Below are 21,789 nucleotides of genomic sequence, written 5' to 3' on the forward strand. Positions count from 1 at the left end.
TTCACAAGAGAATCTGATGAACATCTTCTATGGAGGAATTGACCATAAGTATGAGATGGCACTCGATACTGCCAGCAGAGGAGATTTTTCTACTAACACTGCCACTGAAGCAAACCTCTTGATCAAAAATCTTGCAGCGAATAACAGCAATCATAGCCATGAGTATGATCGTTCTATGCCTGTTGTTAGCTCCGTGAATACAGATGTTTTTAAGAGTCTCACTGCTAAGGTATACCTTCTTTTGAAGAGAGATCAGCAAGCTGTCAACATGTGCGACAGGCAGACGGGTGCATATCAGCAAGTTGGAGTAAATTCAGGTTTTGAGGGGACATAGGAGCTGAACTATGTAGGAGGACAAGGGAACTATCAGAATCATGGGTTTAATCAGAATTATAGAAATCATCCTAATCTCTTCTACAGAAGCACCAACGTTGAGAATCCTCAAGATCAGGTGTATCCTCTACATAATCAACAAGGTAACTTCCCGCAAGGATTTCAGAACAAAGGTGCTGGATTTAATAGCTCAAATGTCCAAGGATACCATGCACCATCTGCAGCTCCACAAGATAACAAACTCGAATTGCTGATGCAAGCACTGCTGGAGGGCCATAAAAAAAGTTCTGCTGAGATTAATGTCAAGATTGATAGCATGTACAATGATTTGAATGGGAAATCTGAGAGGTTGAGTTCACGTGTTGATTCCATTGATAAGAGAGTCTCTGCTATTTCTTCTAGCTCTAAGAATAAAGAGTCATGCAATGCTATCACACTCCATGGTGGAATCGAAGATGGGCTGAGTTATGTTGTGATCAACTCATGTTTGGTTTCCGCAGAGACGGGATCGATCAGTCCCAAGCCTAGATCGGTCGGTCCATTCTATCCTGATAATTCGAGTCTGCTCCCCAGAGAAGTTGGATCGACCAATCCCCCCTACAGATCAATCAATCCCATCGCTGTTGCAGAGTCTGTCTCAGAAAATTTCAGACTGGCTGCTCCTTCTGTTGAACGACTGCTCCAAGCTGCAAGAATGGGGATTTACGACTCATCTGCTCCTAATATGAATACCAAGAAATCAATTCTTCTGGAACCATTTCCCTATAGGCCACAAATTCCTTTTCCAAGACGACATGTGAAGAAACCTCTGGATGAAAAGAAGTATGGTCGGTACAAAGAAGCTATAAGTGAGTTTATCGCTGACATTCCCTTTATAGAGGCAGTAAAGCATATCTCTTTGTTTAAGAAGGTTTACAATGATGTTGTGGTTGAAGAAAAGGATTTGGTGGAGGTTAAGGCGTTTTTGGCTAGAGAGAAGAACATTCATGCTCCATCTTTGAAAAGACTACCCAAATTAGAAGATCCAGGAAAATTTGTTGTTCCATGCTTCATCTTAGTAGTGAACTTTGAGGACTCCCTTTGTGACACTGGATCCAGTGTGAACGTAATGTCTAAGGCTATTGCAGAGAGATTGGGGATTGATGATATGATGGCTTCTAAGGTCTCTCTTAAGTTTGCAAATGCTGTCACCACGACTCCACAAGGCTTCATTAATAATTTAGATGTTCAAGTTGGGAATTGCTTGGTTGCTACAGATTTTCATGTTGTGGAAATGAGCGGAGGTTCTGTTATGCCTTTGATTCTTGAGAGACCTTTCCTAGCAACAGTAGGAGCAGTTGTTGACTTGCCTAATAAGAGGATAACTTTCTCTAACATTGATGGTAAGGTCTTTTACAACGCAATCAGTGCAAATGAAGCTATACAACATGGCTCTTGTCTAGTTGTAGAACATGAGAAGGAGGTGGATGTCATGATAATGGGAGAGAGTGGTGATAAGAATGAGGTCAACGAAGTCCTGGATAGAGGCACTCATTCTTCTAAGAAGAGTTCTAAGAAGGTTAAGAAGAGAGACAAGCCAAAGATAGAAAGAGTAATACCAGCTCTTCACATAACCTTGGTACCCCATAAATATGTTAGAGACACCATTGAGTACAAGGTGAAGTGTAAAGGAATATCTCGGCCTTTCTCTAAAGTTAAAGCCATCCTCACTCCAGAATTTAAAGAGAAAGGCTAAGAAGCATTGGATGATATGCCGAAAAAAATTCTTGAGCTTAAGCTGACGAATTGGAGAGCTTGTTCTGATACTAGTTCTCCACCTCCCATCACTTGACACCTGAAACCACGGTCAAGCTATAGACCTTAAACAAGCGCTTATGGGAGGCAAACCATGGGGTTTGTGCTGACTTACCCTTTTATTTTTATTTTTTTATTTGTCTTAGGATTTTGGTTTTTGTTTAGGATTTATTACGGTGAAATCACGTCCGGTGTTAAGTGTTTTCAGGAACAGGTTCCAAACGCAGAAGATGCAAAAAATTTTGTTCCAGGAGCTTCAGATCGATCGATCCTCCTTAAAGATCGACCGATCCCGGTGGTTTTCTGCGGGTGTCTCTAAGTTAAATAATGTTTCAAATTGGTCGATCCCACCCTGAGACCGATCGGTCCCCACCCTTGCCAACACCACTCCAACACCTGATGCGAGATCACCGGTTTTTGTTTCTATTCCTTACTTTTTCTTATTCATTTTTTTTCTTATTTTCTTTGTGGGATTCGTTCTTTTCTTTATTTTTCTTTCACACCGGGCCGGTGTGAAGTAAGTCCGGGGGAAGGATGTCCAAGTTACTGATGTCGTTTTCTTTGGTTGTTTTCTTTGAATTTTTCTTTTATTTGAGTCATTTTCTTATTTTATTGAGTCAAAAATTGGGAAACTATGATCATTTCTAGGAGTCTTTTCTTTGAACTAACACTCTTATGATTGCTTTAGTACTTTTGATTTTAGCATGAATCTTGGAACGAACATGAGCAGACTCAACACGGTCCAAAAGACCCACACCGAAGAGAACATTAAGCTGATCTGATGTTGTCTCTAGCTTTGAAAGGACTTAACCGAATTTAAATTCTTGCCTTGGGACTTGGTATACATTAGACAAGACTCCTCCCTTAAACAATACAAGACATGCATCTCCTCACAAAGTATGCTTCCCCTCTCTCTTCCCTTCGATACTCATAAAAAAAAACAGAAAAAAAGAAAGAAAGAAGAAGAAGAGGATATAGGTAGTAAAGAAGTGAACCGAGGGTTGTGCGTAAACCTGTGCATCCTTCGGAATTCATGGAAACCTGTCCCAAAAGGAAAAGAGCAGAGGATTGATAAAAAAAAAATGATACCCTAGAAAATTAGGGAGAAATCAATCCTTTGGAAGTGAGAAAAGAGAGAGAAAAGGGAGCATATGAAGGAAGTCTTGGGCAATAAAAGGTTGAAGGAGTCAATAAGTCGGTGATCGATATTCCCTCGGCGAGACCACACATTTTCACTAATCTGATTTAGAGAGACAACAATGGGGATGCTGAAGGTTCTTTAAGGCTGTGGAGTTCAGAGTAGGGAGTGTTGATCCTAATCATGGGCAGAGTACAAAAAGTAGTTCTTAATTTGATGTGATGAAGAGTGCAAAGAAGAGGTTCCAAAGAATATGTGAGTTTCCACTTTCAAACATTTTCTCTGTTCTTAAGTTTTTGTCTGTTCTTGATTGAGGACAAGCAAAGATTCAAGTCCGGGGGAATTGATGTGTCTGTATTTTATAGGGTTTTAACTATAGTTTTTACATTTGTTTTGAGTCTTTTGTTAGGTCCAAGTGTGATTTTAGAGTCCTTTTAGTTTTTTGAGAGTTTGTACAGGTTCTAGGCTACTTTGGAAGGAAACTGAGCGTTTTGGAGATGAAAACAAGCATCTGAAGTCAATTTGGTGAAGACTGATCGGACTAGCAAGCAGATGGAGCAAACGCAGAAAAGCATCGGAGATCGGCTGATCCACATTTGGGATCGACCAGTCCCGTACCCGAAGCAAGTTTTCCTTTTTCGTTTTAAATCGACTTTTAGGGTTTTATTTTGATATTTAAGTTAGAGGCACGGTGTCTAGAGACATAAGATTTCTTATTTTCTGAGACTATTCTGTATTGAGAGCTAAGGGAGAAGATCTCTAATCCTTCTTGACACTTCGGAGAAGATTTCTAAACCCTATTTTCTATTCTTTTGCAATTCAATTATGTTTTCTTCATCTTTGATTTGTTGTTTCTGCTTCTCCATGTCTGAGTAGTTTCTCAATTGGGTTTAAGGTTTCAGAAGGGTTTCTATAATTAATTGATGCTAGGTTTGTTAAATTAGGGATTGATCTTATTGTTCTTCATCTATTGTTGTTCTTAATGCTTAAGCTAGATTGATCACCTACATTAAGATCATAGGTTTAATTCATCGGGGCACCAAAAATGTTGTTGAGTTGCTTTAAAAGAACATAGGTGAGCAAGGTGGACCTTAGCCAACGAAAGTTGGAGTTGAGGCACCTTGTGAACTGATCAAACTTGAACTTGTTATTGCTTGCTTGGTTTGCTAGATCCAAACGATGTTTTAGGGTTTAGTGAATTCATTGCATAGATAGTTAATGCTGCGAAAGCAGGTTAGCTTTACAACCGTGATTTGAGTTCAAGAATTGTATTTAATGCATCCCTATCTAATCATCTAAATTTGTGATCATAGTCCCTAATGATTCCCTGCGCCAAATGTTTCTCTTTTGATTTAAAACTCTCTTTTATTTACTGCTTTTTGTTAGTCACTTTCAAACACAAACTTTTCCATTGTCTTAGCTATATTTGATCTACATAATTTCATAGTGTAATTTTTTGGTATCTGTGGATTCGATCCTGAAGGGTTACAACGATACCACTAGATCGTGGTGGAGTACACATTGGGTTTTAATTGACCTGTTGATCATCTAGCTTATAGCTTTGGATACATTACCAATCGGCTTCAAATGGTAACCACAATTTAGGAAAAGAACGAGGAGGAATATGATATTCCTCTTTATTCCACAAATTTTTTACCATTTGATAGTAATACTTTTTCCTCCACTTTTTTTTTTTTCCTCTGAATGATTTTCCATTATAACTTACGATTGTGAAATACAGGGGTGGAATGCGTTGTTGAGACACTAAGCTGGAGGAAAACAAAGATATCCCCAGAAACTAAAGCCCAAAAGAGGGAAACTACACCCAAACAAGGGAAACTACACCCAAACCAGGGAAACTTATACTGAAAAACAAACTACAGAACCTGAAAGAACACACAAATGGAATAGTCCCAATTAAGCCCAAACAAAAGAACCACAGAGAAGGCGAGTTGAAGTAGAACGAATCGGGGAACCTGACAGAGAAGATGACGAAGGAAGATGAACGCACTAGCACAAGGAAGACGACCAAACCAACCTTCTAGCAAAACCGGAGGAAACCCAATCAAGTGGGTAAACTGAACCATCCACGCTTTGCAATAAGAGGAACCCGAAAGAAAACTCAGCCAAGTAAGGGCAAACAGAAACGAACCACAAGCATAATCCAAAACAGATTACCGTAGTAGAACAAGTCAACCAGGCTAATAACTAAATCAATGAAGAGAGGCCACATAAGAGCTGATACCGGAACTGCATGAGAAGGCCAACCCGTAGATTAAGGACCTCTAAATCCAAAGATCTAGCCTAAACCAACAATTAGACCGTCCTAAACAAAGAAAGACAAAAGCGATCAAACAAAATAAAACCCAAGCCAAGTCACTTAACACAACCCAAAGAGGAGGAACCCAAAAACAATGACGCCGTTGTCGCAAAACCAGAGAGAACTTCAAAGCGAATTCAGGGAAACCAGAAGCTGACTAAATACAAGCCTCAGTCGAGACAGCACCACCGCAAAGCCAACAAAATCCAAGAAAAAGCTCTTACGATCCACCTCGAAAGCAACCGGAACATGCGACAAGTCATCACCAACTCACAATCAAACGACAACAGAGCCGATGAACTAGAGAGTCGAGACATTAAAACCAGATCGAAAAGACGGAAAGAAACCACCGGGGAATAGATCCACTTCCGAACAACAACAATCGGCCACCAATCCTCCAAGATAGTCACCGCGCCAAAGGGAGCATACCACCCCGAGAGTCAAGGACAAAGGTTGGAGACGACGAAGCTGAGAATTGACATAGCTAGGAAGACAAACTAAAGCGAGAAGAAACTGGAACCGACGATGGTGCTGTGGAAGCCACCCATCGCCGGCCATCGGAGAAAAGCTCTTGGTTGATGGCTAGGGCAAACTCCTCGAGAGAGAGAGAGAAAAAATTTGTTGATGATACTTTTTCCTCCACATTCCTGTACATTTTTCAAAAAATATAGAACAATAGAACAAAAATGTTCCTCCCCAAAATTAATGAGGAACAAATAGAACAAAAAAAAAAGAACAAATATTGAAATTCGTTTTTTTATTTTAAAATAAACTAAAGGTATGTTTATTAATAATATTTTAATTTTGTAATATAAGAATTTTCATAATTTCACAATGTATTGACAGAAAAAATTATTTTTGATATAAATTTCATGTTAAATTAATCTTAAGGCTGTATTTGAAAACTATATAAATAGTAAAATAAATTTAAGAGACTCATGTTTATATTGTAAATGAAAACTAAAAATATTTTAAATTACTCTTTAAATTTTATTGTAGGTTAATATTAATTATTAATATTTAATATGACATATCTAAAATTTTATTTTAAAATCAAATGTAAAAATCATTATATATACATTGAAAATAGTATTAGTATTATCATTAGATTTTGATTTATTTAATATTTTATATATTTTGAAAGTCTTTTTTATTGTTTGGTTACCATTTACTGTTTTGTTATTTCTCTGCAGATTTTTTTTTCATTCCTCAAAAACTGTTTATTCCGTTCCGCATTGTTCTTTTTATTCCTTTTTTTTATTCTTCTAATGGTTACCACTAGGAGCATAGTGTTCTAACTTCTAATTATTCTTTCTCTTGCTTAAAATTTTCTGTAAAGAAACTGCAAATATTTGAACAACACTTTAAAAACACTAAAAGCATATAATTAAATTAAGCTAGTTAACTCGTTAAGCTTATCCAGTATCTAGTAATTGTAGTGTAATACGTAATAAATAAAAATAATCCATAAATGTTGTGATAAATTCACTTTCTGAATAGTTAGATTCAAATATAATTTTTACAAGAAAAAATTTATTAATCAAAAATAACTTTTGTTAAATGAAATCTATACTATAAAAGTTGGTCAACTCTCTCCATCCTTCTGTCACATCACCAATGGAGAGAGTGCCACATGTCCATCCTTCTTTATGTTGATTGAGTAATCCTTTTTGGTTTCTCTTGAATGATTTTCGTAGTAACTGCCATTTCGATTCTTTTCGTCCTCTCTTGCTTTGATTTTTGTAGTAACTGCCTCTTTATAATATCTCTTACATCCTACTATTTTTTTTGTAATGAACAAAGATGTAGAAGATGAAGGTCAACTACAGAGAAAGGACAACTTAAAGATTAAGCATATTCAGAGAGTACTCTTTTGGAGAAATCACCAACGAGATTTGGCTTTAGAATATAAATTAGAATGCTGAAGATAACAGAAGACTGAACTTCCTAAAGAAAGAAAATTCTCTGCTAGAAATTGTCTAATTGGAATTGATTAGTGTGTTTATTGTTCCAAAGAGCTGATGGATACAATTTGTGGCTTTTTAGGCTTCTCAAGAGTCTATATTCACGCATGAACAAATTTATATAGGTTCTAACTGGTTATTTTTTGTAGCTTACCTATACTATGTTAATGCATTAGTAATGGTTTATTTATTTTGCTCAAAATAGATTACAAGTTAGTTTCTTCATTATGGGAATTGCATGATATCTTTTGCTTACTGTTTTCTTTAATTTTTTTTTGGTCAAACTAATAATTTGCATTGAAATTAAGTCTCAAACTCACTCAAAAGAGGAGGAGTTACAGCCCAAATAGAAAGGGAAATACAAGGAAACAAGACGAGAAGTGCCTACAAAAACTCCAAAAGAAAAGTGTGACAACCTGTCAGTGGACTCCACTAGTCTCACTGCTAGTTGCCCCCATAGGCTGGCCCTGCAGGGCATCGATCCTAACCCATCACTGTGGATATCCAAATCCACCAGTAGGTTATTGGTGCATCAGGCGTTCCTTGAACCCTGGTCCCTCACCCTTTAACAACCTTCCCACAGACAAGTTGTCACCAATTGACCTGCAGATCAATTGGTGACAACTTGTCTATGGGAAGGTTGTTAAAGGGTGAGGGACCAGGGTTCAAGGAACGCCTGATGCACCAATAACCTACTGGTGGATTTGGATATCCACAGTGATGGGTTAGGATCGATGCCCTGCAGGGCCAGCCTATGGGGGAAACTAGCAGTGAGACTAGTGGGGTCCACGGACGGGTTGTCACAAAAAGAAACCAGGGATAAATGCAAGATACATTTTTACAAACAATGATACGCGAGATCGAAACATAACAATCCCAACGACTCCATGAGAGACTGTATCCAGTGCAACCCGAAGAGTTACAAGCTCCGCAACTAAGGCAGAAGAAGCTAACAACCAGGAGGAAGATCCTTTCAAAACCGGTGAAGCTAGATCATCCAAACAACTCGCAAGAGGGACATTTGGGAAGAGAAAGAGGCCGTTGGTGCCAAGATGAGGAAGCATAGCTCTAAGCAGAGACTGATCTTCCCAAATAACATCGACATAAACAATGATGCCGATGCTAAAGGTCGGGACAAAGCCCTTAGTAACAAACAATATTAGAACAAATCTAATAGAGACCTCAATACAAGGTAAAACGGAGACACCATTGAGGTGATCCAAGAGAGTCAAATTGCAGTCCAAGAGCAAAGCAAACTCAATGACTACTTTCCAACAAGGGTCACAGGGCTCACCATCCCATTCAACACAACTAGTTAAGTCTTTCTCTATCGCAGAGTTAGAAAGCACTACCAAAGATTTCAGAACAAGAATCTGAGGAAGTAGCGGTGAAGAGAGGAAGAGCGACGGTGAGGAGAGGAAGAGCGACGGTGTGGAGAGTCGCCGGAGCAAATAGGGGAACGAAAAGGAGGCTAGAGACGAAGGCTGAGAGAGAGATTTGTCGGAGAGCAAGCAAACCTGAGAAGGAGGGTCTGGTGGGTCCGGTGGTTCTGGAGGAGTCGGCGGAGACAGAGGCTCCAGTGGTGGGGCTGCAGGAGGCCTCAGACTGAGGAAAGGAACCGAACACATTGGAAGAGGAAGAGAGGAGGTCGAACTCAACAAAGGGGAGAAAGTCATCTCAGGGAAAGGCTCGCCGGAACAGAAACGTCACTGGAGGAAAAACCCTGAGAGATCTCGCCTAGTAACCAACCACTATTCAGGATTAAGGGTCGCCGGAAGAGCAACACCGGTGGGAAGAGCTCATTTCTTCAAAAGCTTGCGGCTCTTTGGGAGATGTGCCTGGGAGAGAAATTTTTAGGGCGAACTTTCTATATACTGTTTTCTTTAATTATTCTTATATTTCTTGCTTTGGTATGGTGTAGCAGGTTCAGAAAAAAATAAATCCTTATATGGCAGGAGTCTTGAATAAATAGAGAAAGATGCTTAATTAGTTCTTCTAATTATAGTTTGTAAGTGATTATATACATTCTCATTCAATAACAAACAAGAAAATCAAAATTCTCTCTTAAGTTTACATTGTTATGTTGTTTTCCTTCTTTGCAAACATTTTTTCTACGACTCTATCTGCTCAACTATAAACAGGATTGCAAGTTCATTCACACAATAGTGAACTTTAAGGATTTTGTCTTTGAGTGGTTTTGTTTATAAATTTTTGTTTTATGTATCTAGGACCGGTATGTGTGTTGTTAAATATAATCTTACTATAAAATAAGAAAAACATGTCATTTTGTGTTTGATTCTTAAGAGGTAGAATAGATTATGATACTTGGAAATTGACCAAATTTACAACAGTGAAAAAAAAGATTCAATCATGTGTGGTGGATACTTCAAATTTTCAGTCACATGATATGATATTGATCATCATGGTTTGTGATTTCGTTTTTGACTACTCAATACACAAAATAACATTGACAGTAAAAATGTAATTGTTTATATCACCAAAAAATAACCCGCACAGTGCACGAGTACTCATCTAGTTGGTATTAAAGAGAGAACGTAAATATTTAGAGTTCAAAAACCATGAACGGAAATGAAAAAAAAAATACATTTCCTAAATTAAGGGGGAAACAAAAATTTAATCTTGTGATAAGCGTAGATCACGCGATTTAGATAAGGACACATCGTCAAACAGAAGTCAAATTTTTTTGATTTTTTTTTTCTGTAAATACAAATCTATATATATAAAGTTAAATTTACTCACTACTGGTGCTGCCACATCAGCCACCTCATATATTTAATAAGGCTAAATTTTTGACACAACCCACTAAGCAATTCATTTTTCTTTGTTCCATATTCTTTTAAAAGCCCAATTTCATATTTCTGTAAAAGCCCAATCCAATAATAATACATGTTTTATATGATGTTGAAATAAAACATTTCTCGAGGAAGCTCCACTCTGCCGTCTGCCGTTGTGCAACCTGAAGCGTCCCTCGGCAATCCTCCACACCCTTTCGCTGTCTCCCCTGACTTCTATCTCCATCGTAACGTCTTCCTCTAGAACGTTAATTTAAATCTTTCAATGTTGTCTCTTTCAATTGAAGTCCCACTATTTTTTATTCAATAGGTGTAAGTTGAAGTCCTATATAATGTCATCTCCTCCCGTTTCATGCCTCTTACAATTTCCTTTCACTCTGAAATTTCTCTTTACTTACATGGATTATATAGGACTAGATGAAATTTCTCTTTACACTTTCCTTTCTCTCTTCAATGTTCAGTGTTCAATCTGCTGAACGGCGACTAGGTTTTAGTCATTTTTTAGGTTATGAAGGTCTTTACCCTTTCTTTGTTAAAATGATTTTCATCTTTGGCTTGACAGTCTGAATAACTTGATTCTCTAGCTTCTTGACATGAGTATTTAATGCATCAAACTTCCCAGTCAGTTCATTGTAGACATTATCAATCTTCCCATTGAATGTGACTCTCAACTGCTCTTGTCCTTGAAGAATCTGATCAAGCATGGCCTCCATTCGACTCTCAGAAGTCTGTGGAGGTGGAGACTGATAAGAAGAATTACCATAGGTCCTTGTAAAGCCGGTGTTCTGTTGTTGCTTCTGGTAATCCGGCTTAGGAGTGTAGCTTGAAGAGTTCCCATTGTAAGGTCTGCTGCCCTGCTGGTTGCCAAATTTTTGTGTCAGATATCCAGCTCCATACACATAATTGACATCTTCTTCTGTAGTCTCTGGCTTTGGCTCAAAAATCTCAACATCTTCAGCAAAATGGACTGACTTCTTTCCAACAAGAAGGTTATGCACTGTATCCAACTTAGCATTCACCGTAGCAAACTGATTTGAATCATGGCCTTCATGTGCTCTTTTCTGCTCTAAGTCTGCATTCTTAGTACTGTTGCTTGAAGCTAGTATTTCTATCAACTTTTCAGCATCATCTGGATACCTTGTCTTGAAGTTCCCATCACTAGCAGCATCCAAAGCTATCTGATACCTCCAATCAATACCACTGAAGAAGATACTGATCAACTCCACCTCTGAGAACCCATGATGCGGACAATCTCTCTTGTATGCTTTGAATCTTACCCAAGCAGCTTTGTAAGATTCAGCTGGTCCTTGTCAAAAGGTGGAAAGCTTAATCCTCAGCTCATCAGACATGGCATCATCATAGAAGTAGTTCAAGAATGCCACCTTGATGTCATGCCAGGTTGTCAAGGATCCTGGCTTGAGTTGCCTTAACCAATGAGAAGCTTCCCCAGCAAGAGAATAGGGGAAGAGCTTACAATAGAGATAGTCTTCAGTGACTCCATTAGCCTTGATGCTTGTAACTATGTCCTCAAAGTGCTCAATGTGGTCTAGAGGCTTCTCATATGGCAAATTCTGGAATGGTCTTTGTCCAACAAGAGCAAAGTAGGCAGGCTTCAGCTCAAAATCATTTCTTGGGAATGGAGGAGGGACAATTTCGGAACGGTTCTCATAGAATAAGTCTGGCCTGTTTAAATCCGCAAGAGTCTTGACAAGCTCTCCATTGTTGTCCCGTCTAGGCTGAAGGTCCAAATTGGCTCCATTCGCACCAGCTCCGACATTGCGTTGATCGATGCCAAGGTTGCGTCGATCGATGCCTTCTTGGTTGCGTCGATCGATGCCGACATTGCGTCGATCAACACCATCTGCATTCTCATCAACGACGACGAGTTCTTCCTGAATGACTTGTCCTTCAGCATCAAGTTTTTGGCCTAGTTCGTTGCGCACATGACCCTCTTGATCCCTCAAAACTCCAGCCGCATCTGGTCTCAATATGATTGGGTTGACCATCTTTGTTGATTTGGCTGCTTTTGTGTTCTCACGCTCTAGTTGTCCTAACTCTTGGTTTGTAAGCTTCACAACTGGACCAGTAGGATTTTTCCTGGTGCTAGGCTTAGGCATGTACCTGAAACACACAAGAGAAAAGAAACAAAAGCGTGTGAGTAAAATAGGAAAATAAAAAGCTAGACAAAATCAAAGACTTTAATCTAATGGTGAATCAAAAGAGTCTCCGGCAACGGCGCCAAAATTTGATATGCTCAAATTTACCCTAGAGCTACTCTCTCAAATTAAGAGATCAATTGCAGTACTTAGGGATCGAATACACAAGAACTCTAGATTCACACAATATATTTAATAATCTTTTAATTATGCTAAACATAAATATTTTAATTAAATTGCAAGATTAAACAGAAAATAAAAGATATGTAAATTCAGATGGATGAAACGCTAGGCTTAGGGAAATTCTCAGATAATCATGGAAAATTAGATCAATTAATTAAACAAACAGGATTCAATAATTAAGCACCATTCTTGAACTCTAAACACAATTATAAAATAAATCAATTCTCACTACAATTATTATCTAAGTCATAAAACCAGAAAATCCAAATCTCTTTGCAAAATTCAAGTTAAAAACCAGCAATAAAATCAGGTTTAGATAAGTTCACCAAATCACTAATCCAAATCTGTTTGCAGATAAATCCAAATCTTAATCCACATGCTTAGCAGATAAATCCAAATCGAACCCCGGCAACGGAGCCTGTCACGCGGGTGACCCGGGTTCGATCCCCGGCAATGGCGCCAAAATTTGATATGCTCAAATTTACCCTAGAGCTACTCTCTCAAATTAAAAGATCAATTGCAGTACTTAGGGATCGAATCCACAAGAACTCTAGATTCACACAATAGATTTAATAATCTTTTAATTATGCTAAACGGAAATATTTTAATTAAATTGCAAGATTAAACAGAAAATAAAAGAAATGTAAATTCAGATGGATGAAACGCTAGGCTTAGGGAAATTCTCAGGAAATCATGGAAAATCAGATCAATTAATTAAACAAGCAGGATTCAATAATTAAGCACCGTTCTTGAACTCCAAACACAATTATAAAATAAATCAGTTCTCACTGCAAATATTATCTAAGTCTTAAAACCAGAAAATCCAAATCTCTTTGCAAAATTTATGTTAAAAACCAGCAATAAAATCAGGTTTAGATAAGTTCACAAAATCACCAATCCAAATCTCTTTGCAAAAAGTAATTTTGCTCACCAATGGTTTTTATCAGGAAAATCAGTTATATTCTCATATTCAATCAATAATCCTAAGATCTAAATCCAGATGACTAATCAAAGATCTAGCATTAAAAACAACCTATGGTGAAGAACAAAAAAGATAATGAATCCTAAATAAACAGATCTAATAATCCATGAAATCCCTAATGAGAAACCCTAAACCTAACAAGCAGATCTACTCAGACATAATTGTATGAACACAAATCATGAATAAAATAGATAGCATTAAGAGATTAAAAGTAGAAGAAAAGGAGTTCTGAATCTTCTCTGAAGGAGTCTTGATTCTTCTCTCCAAAAGCTCTCTAAAAATCTCTCAGGGTTTTGCTCTCAAAAGTTGCAGGGAAAAATAAAGCTTAGGTCTAAACAATGACCCAAAAATCTCATTTATATTCCTAAACACGTCCAGGGACTAATGATGCAAATATGGAAAACTTTGGGGCAGCTTTGTAAATCTTTAAAACTTGTGAGAAAACTTCTGATTTCTTCATTGGCTATGCATCGACCGATGCTATCAGTGTATCGATCGATGCTGGATTCTGAATTCGTCTCTCAACTTCTGCAGCTCAGCCTCAATGCTTGATTAAGCTCAAAATCTTCCTATTTAGCTTCATTATGCTCTCATCCATGCTAAATCCTATAAAGACTCAAAAAGACTCTAAAAATACCAAAAAGACTCTATAAATATATCATGGCTAAAAACACCTAAAAACCATGATATATCATAATCCTTAAATCTTTTCTTTTTGTATGAAGACTACACACACATTATGCTTGAGCTCATCTCCTAGTTTAATACACCTTAAAATATTCTCTGTTTGTACGAAGATTAAACACACACATTATTAGCTTGATCTCATTACTTGGTTTAATACACCAACAAGGGAATTAGTTACAGAGATCATCAAAAGACTAAGAAATCCCCTGAATTTTTTCTAATAAACTAACAGCCTTCCATGTGCGTAAACCAGAAAACAAAAGGATTTATGTTTTTATACTACATAAACTCAAAACTAAATGATATGTTTTCATACATATATTTCACATTTTCTTATTAGTTCATATTTTATTAAATTAATTTAGGTTAAAAATGGATAAAATATTGAATTTTAGATGAATATGTTGCAAATGCAACTCTTGCACCATGTCATCAACGGCTCTTTTGTTGTGTAAGAATCATTGGTCCGAGCTCTTGTCCTAAAGACCCATTCTGTCTCCTCTACAAATTACCGTTTGTCCTCCAAGTTTAATGGGCCAATTTGGTGTGCAAAACCCTTTTAAGATTGTGGATCTCTGTTTCAGGCCTACCAACATACAATACAAGAAAACAGCTGTTTAGCGACTACACTTTTAGTCACCCTATAGTCAGTCGTTAAATAGAAGCAGTCAGTTACGACTAACTTATGACTATATTGAACAGTCGTAAATCGAGAATCGCTAATTGTTGTAGTCGTAAAAGTAGTAGTCTTTTAGCGACTATTTGATGACTATATTTATGTAGTCACTGTGTGGTCATACTATAGTCATAAAATATAGTGACTATATTGCGACTATAATGCCCTGTTTTAGAAATCGCTAGGCGCTAGTCGGGCGGTTGGGATGGGCCTAGCGGCTAACGAGAAAATCGGAGATTAAACGAAGATTAATCAGAAACTAATTTTAGAGTTATTTTATTAAATTAATAATAAAATAAAAATATATAGTATTAAATATATATATAACTCTGTTTATGTCAAAATAAAAAGATCAAATAAAATGTAAAACTATAGCATCGTCTTTAAAATTACGGTAAACACATAAAAACATAATTTTAAAAGAAAATTTATGATTTCCATTAAAAGTTTGTACATTAGTTTTTGTTAAACATCATAAAGTCTTAATTTAAATATCTAAATAACAAAATAAATAAATATTTGATTTATATTTGGCTCTAAAAATATTCATTATATACAAAATTAAGTGGAAAGTAATCGGATTAAACGGTTATAATCAAATTAGACAGGTATAATTGGATAATTGGTGCTAGGAGGGGATTTTTAAAACAGGGCTATAATGTGATTAACAAATGGTCTTCTTAATGTAGTCGAGATATAGTCGTATATTTTTGGTGATTTGTTGGCGACTAAAAGCTGACTTATACTATATCTATATGAATTAGTCACGATATAGTCACTTAATTTAGCGACTTTATAGTTATTATATCAACGACTATTTGGCGACTAATATTATCAGAAATAGAAAATATTATGCTCAAATTCTTCGTTTCATTCCTGTCCAAAAAACACAAAATATTGATTCGAATTTGGAAACCTAAAAGCAACACATAATACTGAAAATAAGAGAGACATTGTATTTTGTCTAACTTACCAAAATTACAAAAAGTACAACACAATATCAAACCGTCATTGAGTTCATTAGAAATAGAAAAGAGGTAATTAAGACATAGAAACCTATGAAGCAGATGTTGATGGAGTTGAAGTTGGATCTTTTTGGTGAAGAGAGTCTGTGGTTGTGTCTTTAGCTGAATGGGCTGCCATGAATTCCTGGAACCGTGGATCACATTCCCGCAGAAAAACTTCTCCACCAAGGAGAAGTGGTCAATCTTGTCCTTCTGTTAAGCAATAATTTCGGATTGAGCAGCAATTTGTGCATCACACGTCAACGTTTGAGCATCTTGCTCTTCTATCATGCGTTGAGCTTGGTTCAATTGTTCTTGCAGAGCCACAAAAATAGAAGAGTCACGTGCTTGCATCAGCTTTCCATTGACAAGGCAGTCCTTGAGGCTTCCAACTCCAAAAGGTATTCCTTTTGAATCCCTCTCAATGGACTACAAAGTAAGAGAACATTAAAGATTAGAGCATGCATAATAAAACTCGAAGAATATTTGGCGAATATTAGTTAAAAGAAAACGTAACCTGAAGAAAAATTGTTGTATATTCTTCTGTTGTGAGATCCCGTGGCCGAGAAGAACCATCTTACACAGCAGAAGGATCTGCTTCGAGCTAAGACAACCTCTCTTGCACATTCTTCTCATATGTTTGTGCAATCTTCTCTGCCTTCCGATCAACATATGAACCATCAGGCTTTGTATGTGCCTTGATAAAAACCTCACCAATACGAACTTCTTTTCCCAATTCCTCTTCCTGCAATGTTAGCAAATAAACAAGGATTAATTTTAAAAAATAACAGCTATGTAAGAATTAAAAGTGGCGAAGTTGTAACAACACAATTGACTCACCATTTCGTCTTGGATCTTTTGTTACGACTTTGGCCCTGAGAGGTGGACGTGAGGACCTAGGCTGTTACGGTCAGACATACGGGCATCAGAGTAGGTTTTACTCCTTTGTTGTGCTTCTTCAATGTCGTATTCCTCCATTGTTTTCCAGAGAGTGTTTCCAATCCATTATGGTTGAACTCGACTAGTCCTCACAGTGCTAACCATGTCTTTGATCCGCTTTTGACATATTTCCTTAAAATAAGCTTGAACAGTCTCGGTTATCAAAGGATCCCAAGTGTGGGTTTTCTTGGAAAAAAAAGGAGCTATTGTGAGTGAAAAGAAGACATGTAAAGCTATGTAAGAAGGCTATGTGACATAAATCCTTACCGCAAACTCAAGAAAGTATCTCTCTTGTTTGTCCCACGGCACACATGTCCAGCTGTAGTAGGGACCTTCGAATTTGTTTAGAAGAATTTCAGTAATCTTCCAAACAATTTTCGATCCTTTGTCACGAGTAAACCTCCATACACATGAACCAATAAAACAAGTAAGTAGGTTACTTAAAAGCAAATAATAGACAAACCAAAAGAAATGAGATCAATACAAGAGGCATCAGTTTCTATGGATTACAATACGCATACGCATAAGACAAAAAACATCATTGCTATTCGTATAAGCCAACACCAAAATCATAAAACCCCATTACAATACATTGACTCACCAATTTCTCTTCTAACAATCACAAAACACAATTACAATACAAAACCCACCAAACTCTCTTCTAACAATCACAAAACACAATTACAAAACATGTGAAGAGGAAAAATCATACCATTGGGTCTTCGGTATGGGTGTGGGAGAGAGGACGGTGGTGAACTTATCCCTGTCTGGAACCAGAAGCAGTGCATTTAGAGCACGCAAAAGGTCCTCCTGGAGTTCCAGCAACACCGGAGAAGATTCTTCTTCGAAGTTGTTCCCTTGAGACGATGAATGCGATGGATGCGATCGAGTTTGAGAGGGTCGAACTGGAGAAGGCGGAGGGTCATCCTGAAGATTGGCCTGAGTCTGTGGATTGAAGTGAACTTCTTCTGAAGGAGTCCGGTGTAGTTCGGGTGGAGGTGGGTGTGTAAATGAGTTCTGAAAAAGTTGTTGCGGCGGAGGATAGTTCCGGATCAGGCTGTTGATGACTGTCGTTGCAAACCGGCGACTTGTACTTCAGGCGTCTGCAGAGAAGGAGGATCTTGGACCGCCGGCGTGAAGTTGTACTGACTGGGCAGAGTGTTAGGCCGTCGATTTGGTGTTGCCCCTCTCGGTCTCTGAGTAACTTTAGGAGTAACCTTCATCTTTTTTCCTCGATTCGGCATCTTGTTGGTGATTGATAGAGAGACTGATAGATTCGAAGAGACAGAAAAGTCGAGTATGGATCGAGAGAGTAGGGTTTGAGAGAGGTTTCGAGAGAGTAGGGATCGAGAGAGGTTTGAGGGGTAGAGAGGTTAAGGGTTTGTCTTGTGAGACTAGGGTTTCATATAGGTTAGTGGTTAGTGGTTAATGGGCTTAGTTTAGGAATATTTAGGCCTTACTTAGTTAATTAGGAAGTGGATTTGGGCCTAAATTTAGCCCAATTTGTAAACCGTAACATTGAAATTATTTTGATACAAATTATAATTACAAAATTAATTTATTATTTTGGTAAATATTATAATTACAAATTTAAATTATTTTGGTAAAAATTAATACTTAGTGAAAATTAAATTAAATTACATATTACAAATATAATTTATTTGGGTTTAAATACTGAAACAAACTTAATATTATTTAAAAAAGTACTTAACATATATTATATTACAAAGTTATTAATACTAAAACAAACTTAGTGTTTATTTTTTATTTTTGACAAATAATGATATATATAGTATATTAAACATACTAAGCATATGGATCTTCGTCTTCTTCTTCTTCATCATCAGAAGAAGATAAATTACACAGGAATTCATCTTCTGGATCCACATCTCCGACATTGTAATCAAGGTTTACTGGATTAGCTTCTTCTACCAAATTGTCGACTATGAGATCTTCAATTGTAGTCATCAATACAGCATCATCAGTTTCTGTTTGCAACAGAGCCGGTTCGTTGATTTTGTATTCTCCTGAAATGTCTCCTCTAGGATTTACTTTTAGAACACTGAGCCACTTCCGCTTTGGTTTCTTTATGTATGGATACGAAATATAGCAAACTTGATCAGCTTGAGATGCTGTTTGCAAAATCATAATTTAGTATGGATAGTTACATTTATGTGTAAATATCTAAATTATATGGAGTCTTTACGTACCTAAAATAAATGGTTCATATTTGTTGTATTTCCTTGATGTGTTCACGTCTACAACACCACTATTGCTCTTCCGAGTGCCTCTACCGAGAACAGGATCATACCACTTACACTTAAAAAGTGTGATCTTCAAATTGACCATCCCCTCATACTCAAGTTCTATGATATCAATTATGTTCTCATAGAAATCTGCGCCATCAGATGCATCAGTGTAATTTTCACCAGTAGCACATACACCATAGTTACATGTCTTCCGTCCAGCACCGTGAGTCTGCGTATGAAACACATAGTCTCTTGTATAGTACATTGGCCAAGTTTTGACCTTGTGCAAAGGTCCATGCACTATCTCTTGAACCCAAGTAGGGAATGGATTTGTGACGTTCCAGTATATAATCTGCATTTACATAAAAACATGGCAATATATTTATATATAAAGTATAAATAAATGCATTAATAAGTTTTTCAATACATAATATTTCACCCACACATGATATTCTTTAGCTCGTTACGTGGAGAGTTCTTTTTTGGTCAATCCTGGATATTTTGTAAAAAGAAAATCCTCGAACATACTAACAAAGCAACATATATATATATATATATATATTATGAAAAATAATTGTGGATTTTCTAAATAAAAATGTAAGTTGAGATTCTTTTTTATATACCTCTCAATTGGTTGAAAACAGTCACAATATTGTAAAACATATGCATGGGCACATTGATAGTCTCTCTCTGAAAGCCATACTTCATGCATTTTCCCACTTGGACGACCGACGTGAGTAAATATACTAGGTACTCCAGGGACATGAAACACAGGGACTTCACCTTCGTTGAATCTTGTTAACCTGATCAAATGAGCTAATTCAAATTAATGATAATATATAGTTATCTTAAAATATCTAAATTATATATGCATTTAATTACCGTGATTTTTTTTGTATATGATCGGCAAAGTAGTGCTCTGAGAAATAAGCAATCTCGTCATTGATATATGATTCAACAATTGATCATGCCGCAAATCTTTTGTTCTTTGCTTTTCCTTTCAACTTTTTGAAAAACCTTTCAAAATGATACATCCACCTATACTGTATAGGGCCTCCCAATTCTGCTTCATATGGAAGATGTATAGGCAAGTGCTCCATCACATCAAAGAATGATGGTGGAAAGATCTTTTCTAAGTTGCATAAGATCAAAACAATATTCTGCTTTAGAATCTGAACACGACATTTTTGCAAAGTTCTCAAGCATAAGTCCCTGAAAAATGCTCAATCCCTACAAAATATATATTCAAATTGCATGTCTTGCAAAATTAACATATTCATATATACTCGTTGTATAGAGTTACAAATAATGTAGTACCTGATAACGCAAGGTGAATGTTCCGGTCTAGGAGTTCTGTAAAGATAAATGGAAGTAGTCGCTCCATAAAAACATGGCAATCATAACTCTTCATTCCTGAAAACTTGCCATTGATCAGATCAACAAAACTAGCCAAATCTGACGAATAACCATCTTGAAATTTCACCGCATGCTTGACACATTCCAATAAAATTGTTTTGGCTTGCTTTGTCAATGTAAATGCTGGGAATGGAGCTTTACCCTTCCTATCAATATGTAAGTGTGGACGAGAACAAAATTGTTCTATGTCCAATCTTGATATGATGTTGTCTTTAGATTTACCCTGCACACTCATAAGAGTATACAAGATTTTGTCCACAAAATTCTTCTCGGTATGCATCACATGAATATTATGTCGGAGATTGAGATCTTTCCAGTAAGGTAGCGACCATAATATGTTTTCTATGTGCCAATTATGTTCCTTTCCATAGCCAGCCATCTTCTTTTCATGACAGTTACCACCGACATCCCTGGTTTTTGGTGGATTTACACATTTCAAACACTCGTAATAAACTTGCCCACCAATTAAAGACTGCGTTGGATAGTCGTCAGAAACGTCTCTTCCCTTCAAGAAATCTTTTTTGTTCTTCCTTAATTGATGACCATGAGGAAGGAATCTTCGGTGACAGTCAAACCAACATGTCTTCCTTCCTTTGGGTAGATAAAATGACTTTGTACTTTTCATGCAAATTGGACAAGACAATTTACCGTGGGTGGTCCATCCCGATAACATGCTATACGCTGGAAAGTCGCTTATCGTCCACATCAGCACTACTATTAGATTAAAGTTTTGATTCAAAGACACATCGTATGCATCAACTTCAGTAGACCACAACTCTTTTAACTCCTCAATAAGAGGTTGTAGGAAGATATCGAGACTAGCTCGCGGATGATTTGGCCCTGAATTCAGAATTGTAAGAAACAAGTACTTCGTATTCATGCACATACCAGGGGGTAAATTATATGGAGTCAAGATCACATGCCACAGCGAATGATTATGAGACATGCCAAATGGATTGAACCCATCAGTACATAATCCAAGATAGACGTTACGGGGTTCTTCTGCAAACCAAGGGTTAAGCTCTTGGAAATATCTCCACTCCACCACATCAGAAGGATGATTCATTTCTCCCTCTTTTGATTGGTGCTCTGCATGCCATCTTATTGTCGCTGCAGTCTTTTGGCTCTGATACAT

General features: G+C 37.1%; 1 protein-coding gene and 1 non-coding gene across 2 annotated transcripts; one reads left to right on the forward strand and one right to left on the reverse strand.

Annotated features, from left to right (window-relative positions):
* Positions 1-11,595: 11,595 nt before the first annotated feature.
* LOC147933386 (small nucleolar RNA R71) lies at positions 11,596-11,702 on the forward strand. The gene has a single exon (XR_015576923.1). It is a non-coding gene; the product is annotated as a small nucleolar RNA R71 (small nucleolar RNA).
* A 6,885-nt stretch (positions 11,703-18,587) lies between these two features.
* LOC147933387 (uncharacterized) lies at positions 18,588-21,789 on the reverse strand. Its single transcript, XM_087477431.1, has 5 exons — positions 20,542-21,789; positions 20,283-20,410; positions 19,942-20,041; positions 19,200-19,590; positions 18,588-19,121 (listed from the first exon to the last, which is right to left on the reverse strand). Exons 1-5 carry the CDS (start codon positions 21,787-21,789, stop codon positions 18,796-18,798), a joined length of 2,193 nt encoding a protein of 730 aa, XP_087333557.1. The 3' UTR covers positions 18,588-18,795.

This window comes from Camelina sativa, chromosome 12 (assembly GCF_030686135.1).
Source record: "Camelina sativa cultivar CO46 ecotype springtype chromosome 12, ASM3068613v1".
NCBI classification, from domain to species: domain Eukaryota; kingdom Viridiplantae; phylum Streptophyta; class Magnoliopsida; order Brassicales; family Brassicaceae; genus Camelina; species Camelina sativa.

What these genes read in the sequence shown, in the direction of transcription:
- LOC147933387 (XM_087477431.1), bottom strand. Translation starts at nt 21,789, where the DNA reads ATGTATCAGAGCCAAAAGACTGCAGCGACAATAAGATGGCATGCAGAG. An exon ending in TATCAGGTACTACATTATTT is followed by an intron (nt 20,411 to 20,541) that starts GTAACTCTATAC and finishes TGTCGTGTTCAG; the next exon opens with ATTCTAAAGCAGAATATTGT. An exon ending in CAAGTGGGAAAATGCATGAA is followed by an intron (nt 19,591 to 19,941) that starts GTATGGCTTTCA and finishes ATGTAAATGCAG; the next exon opens with ATTATATACTGGAACGTCAC.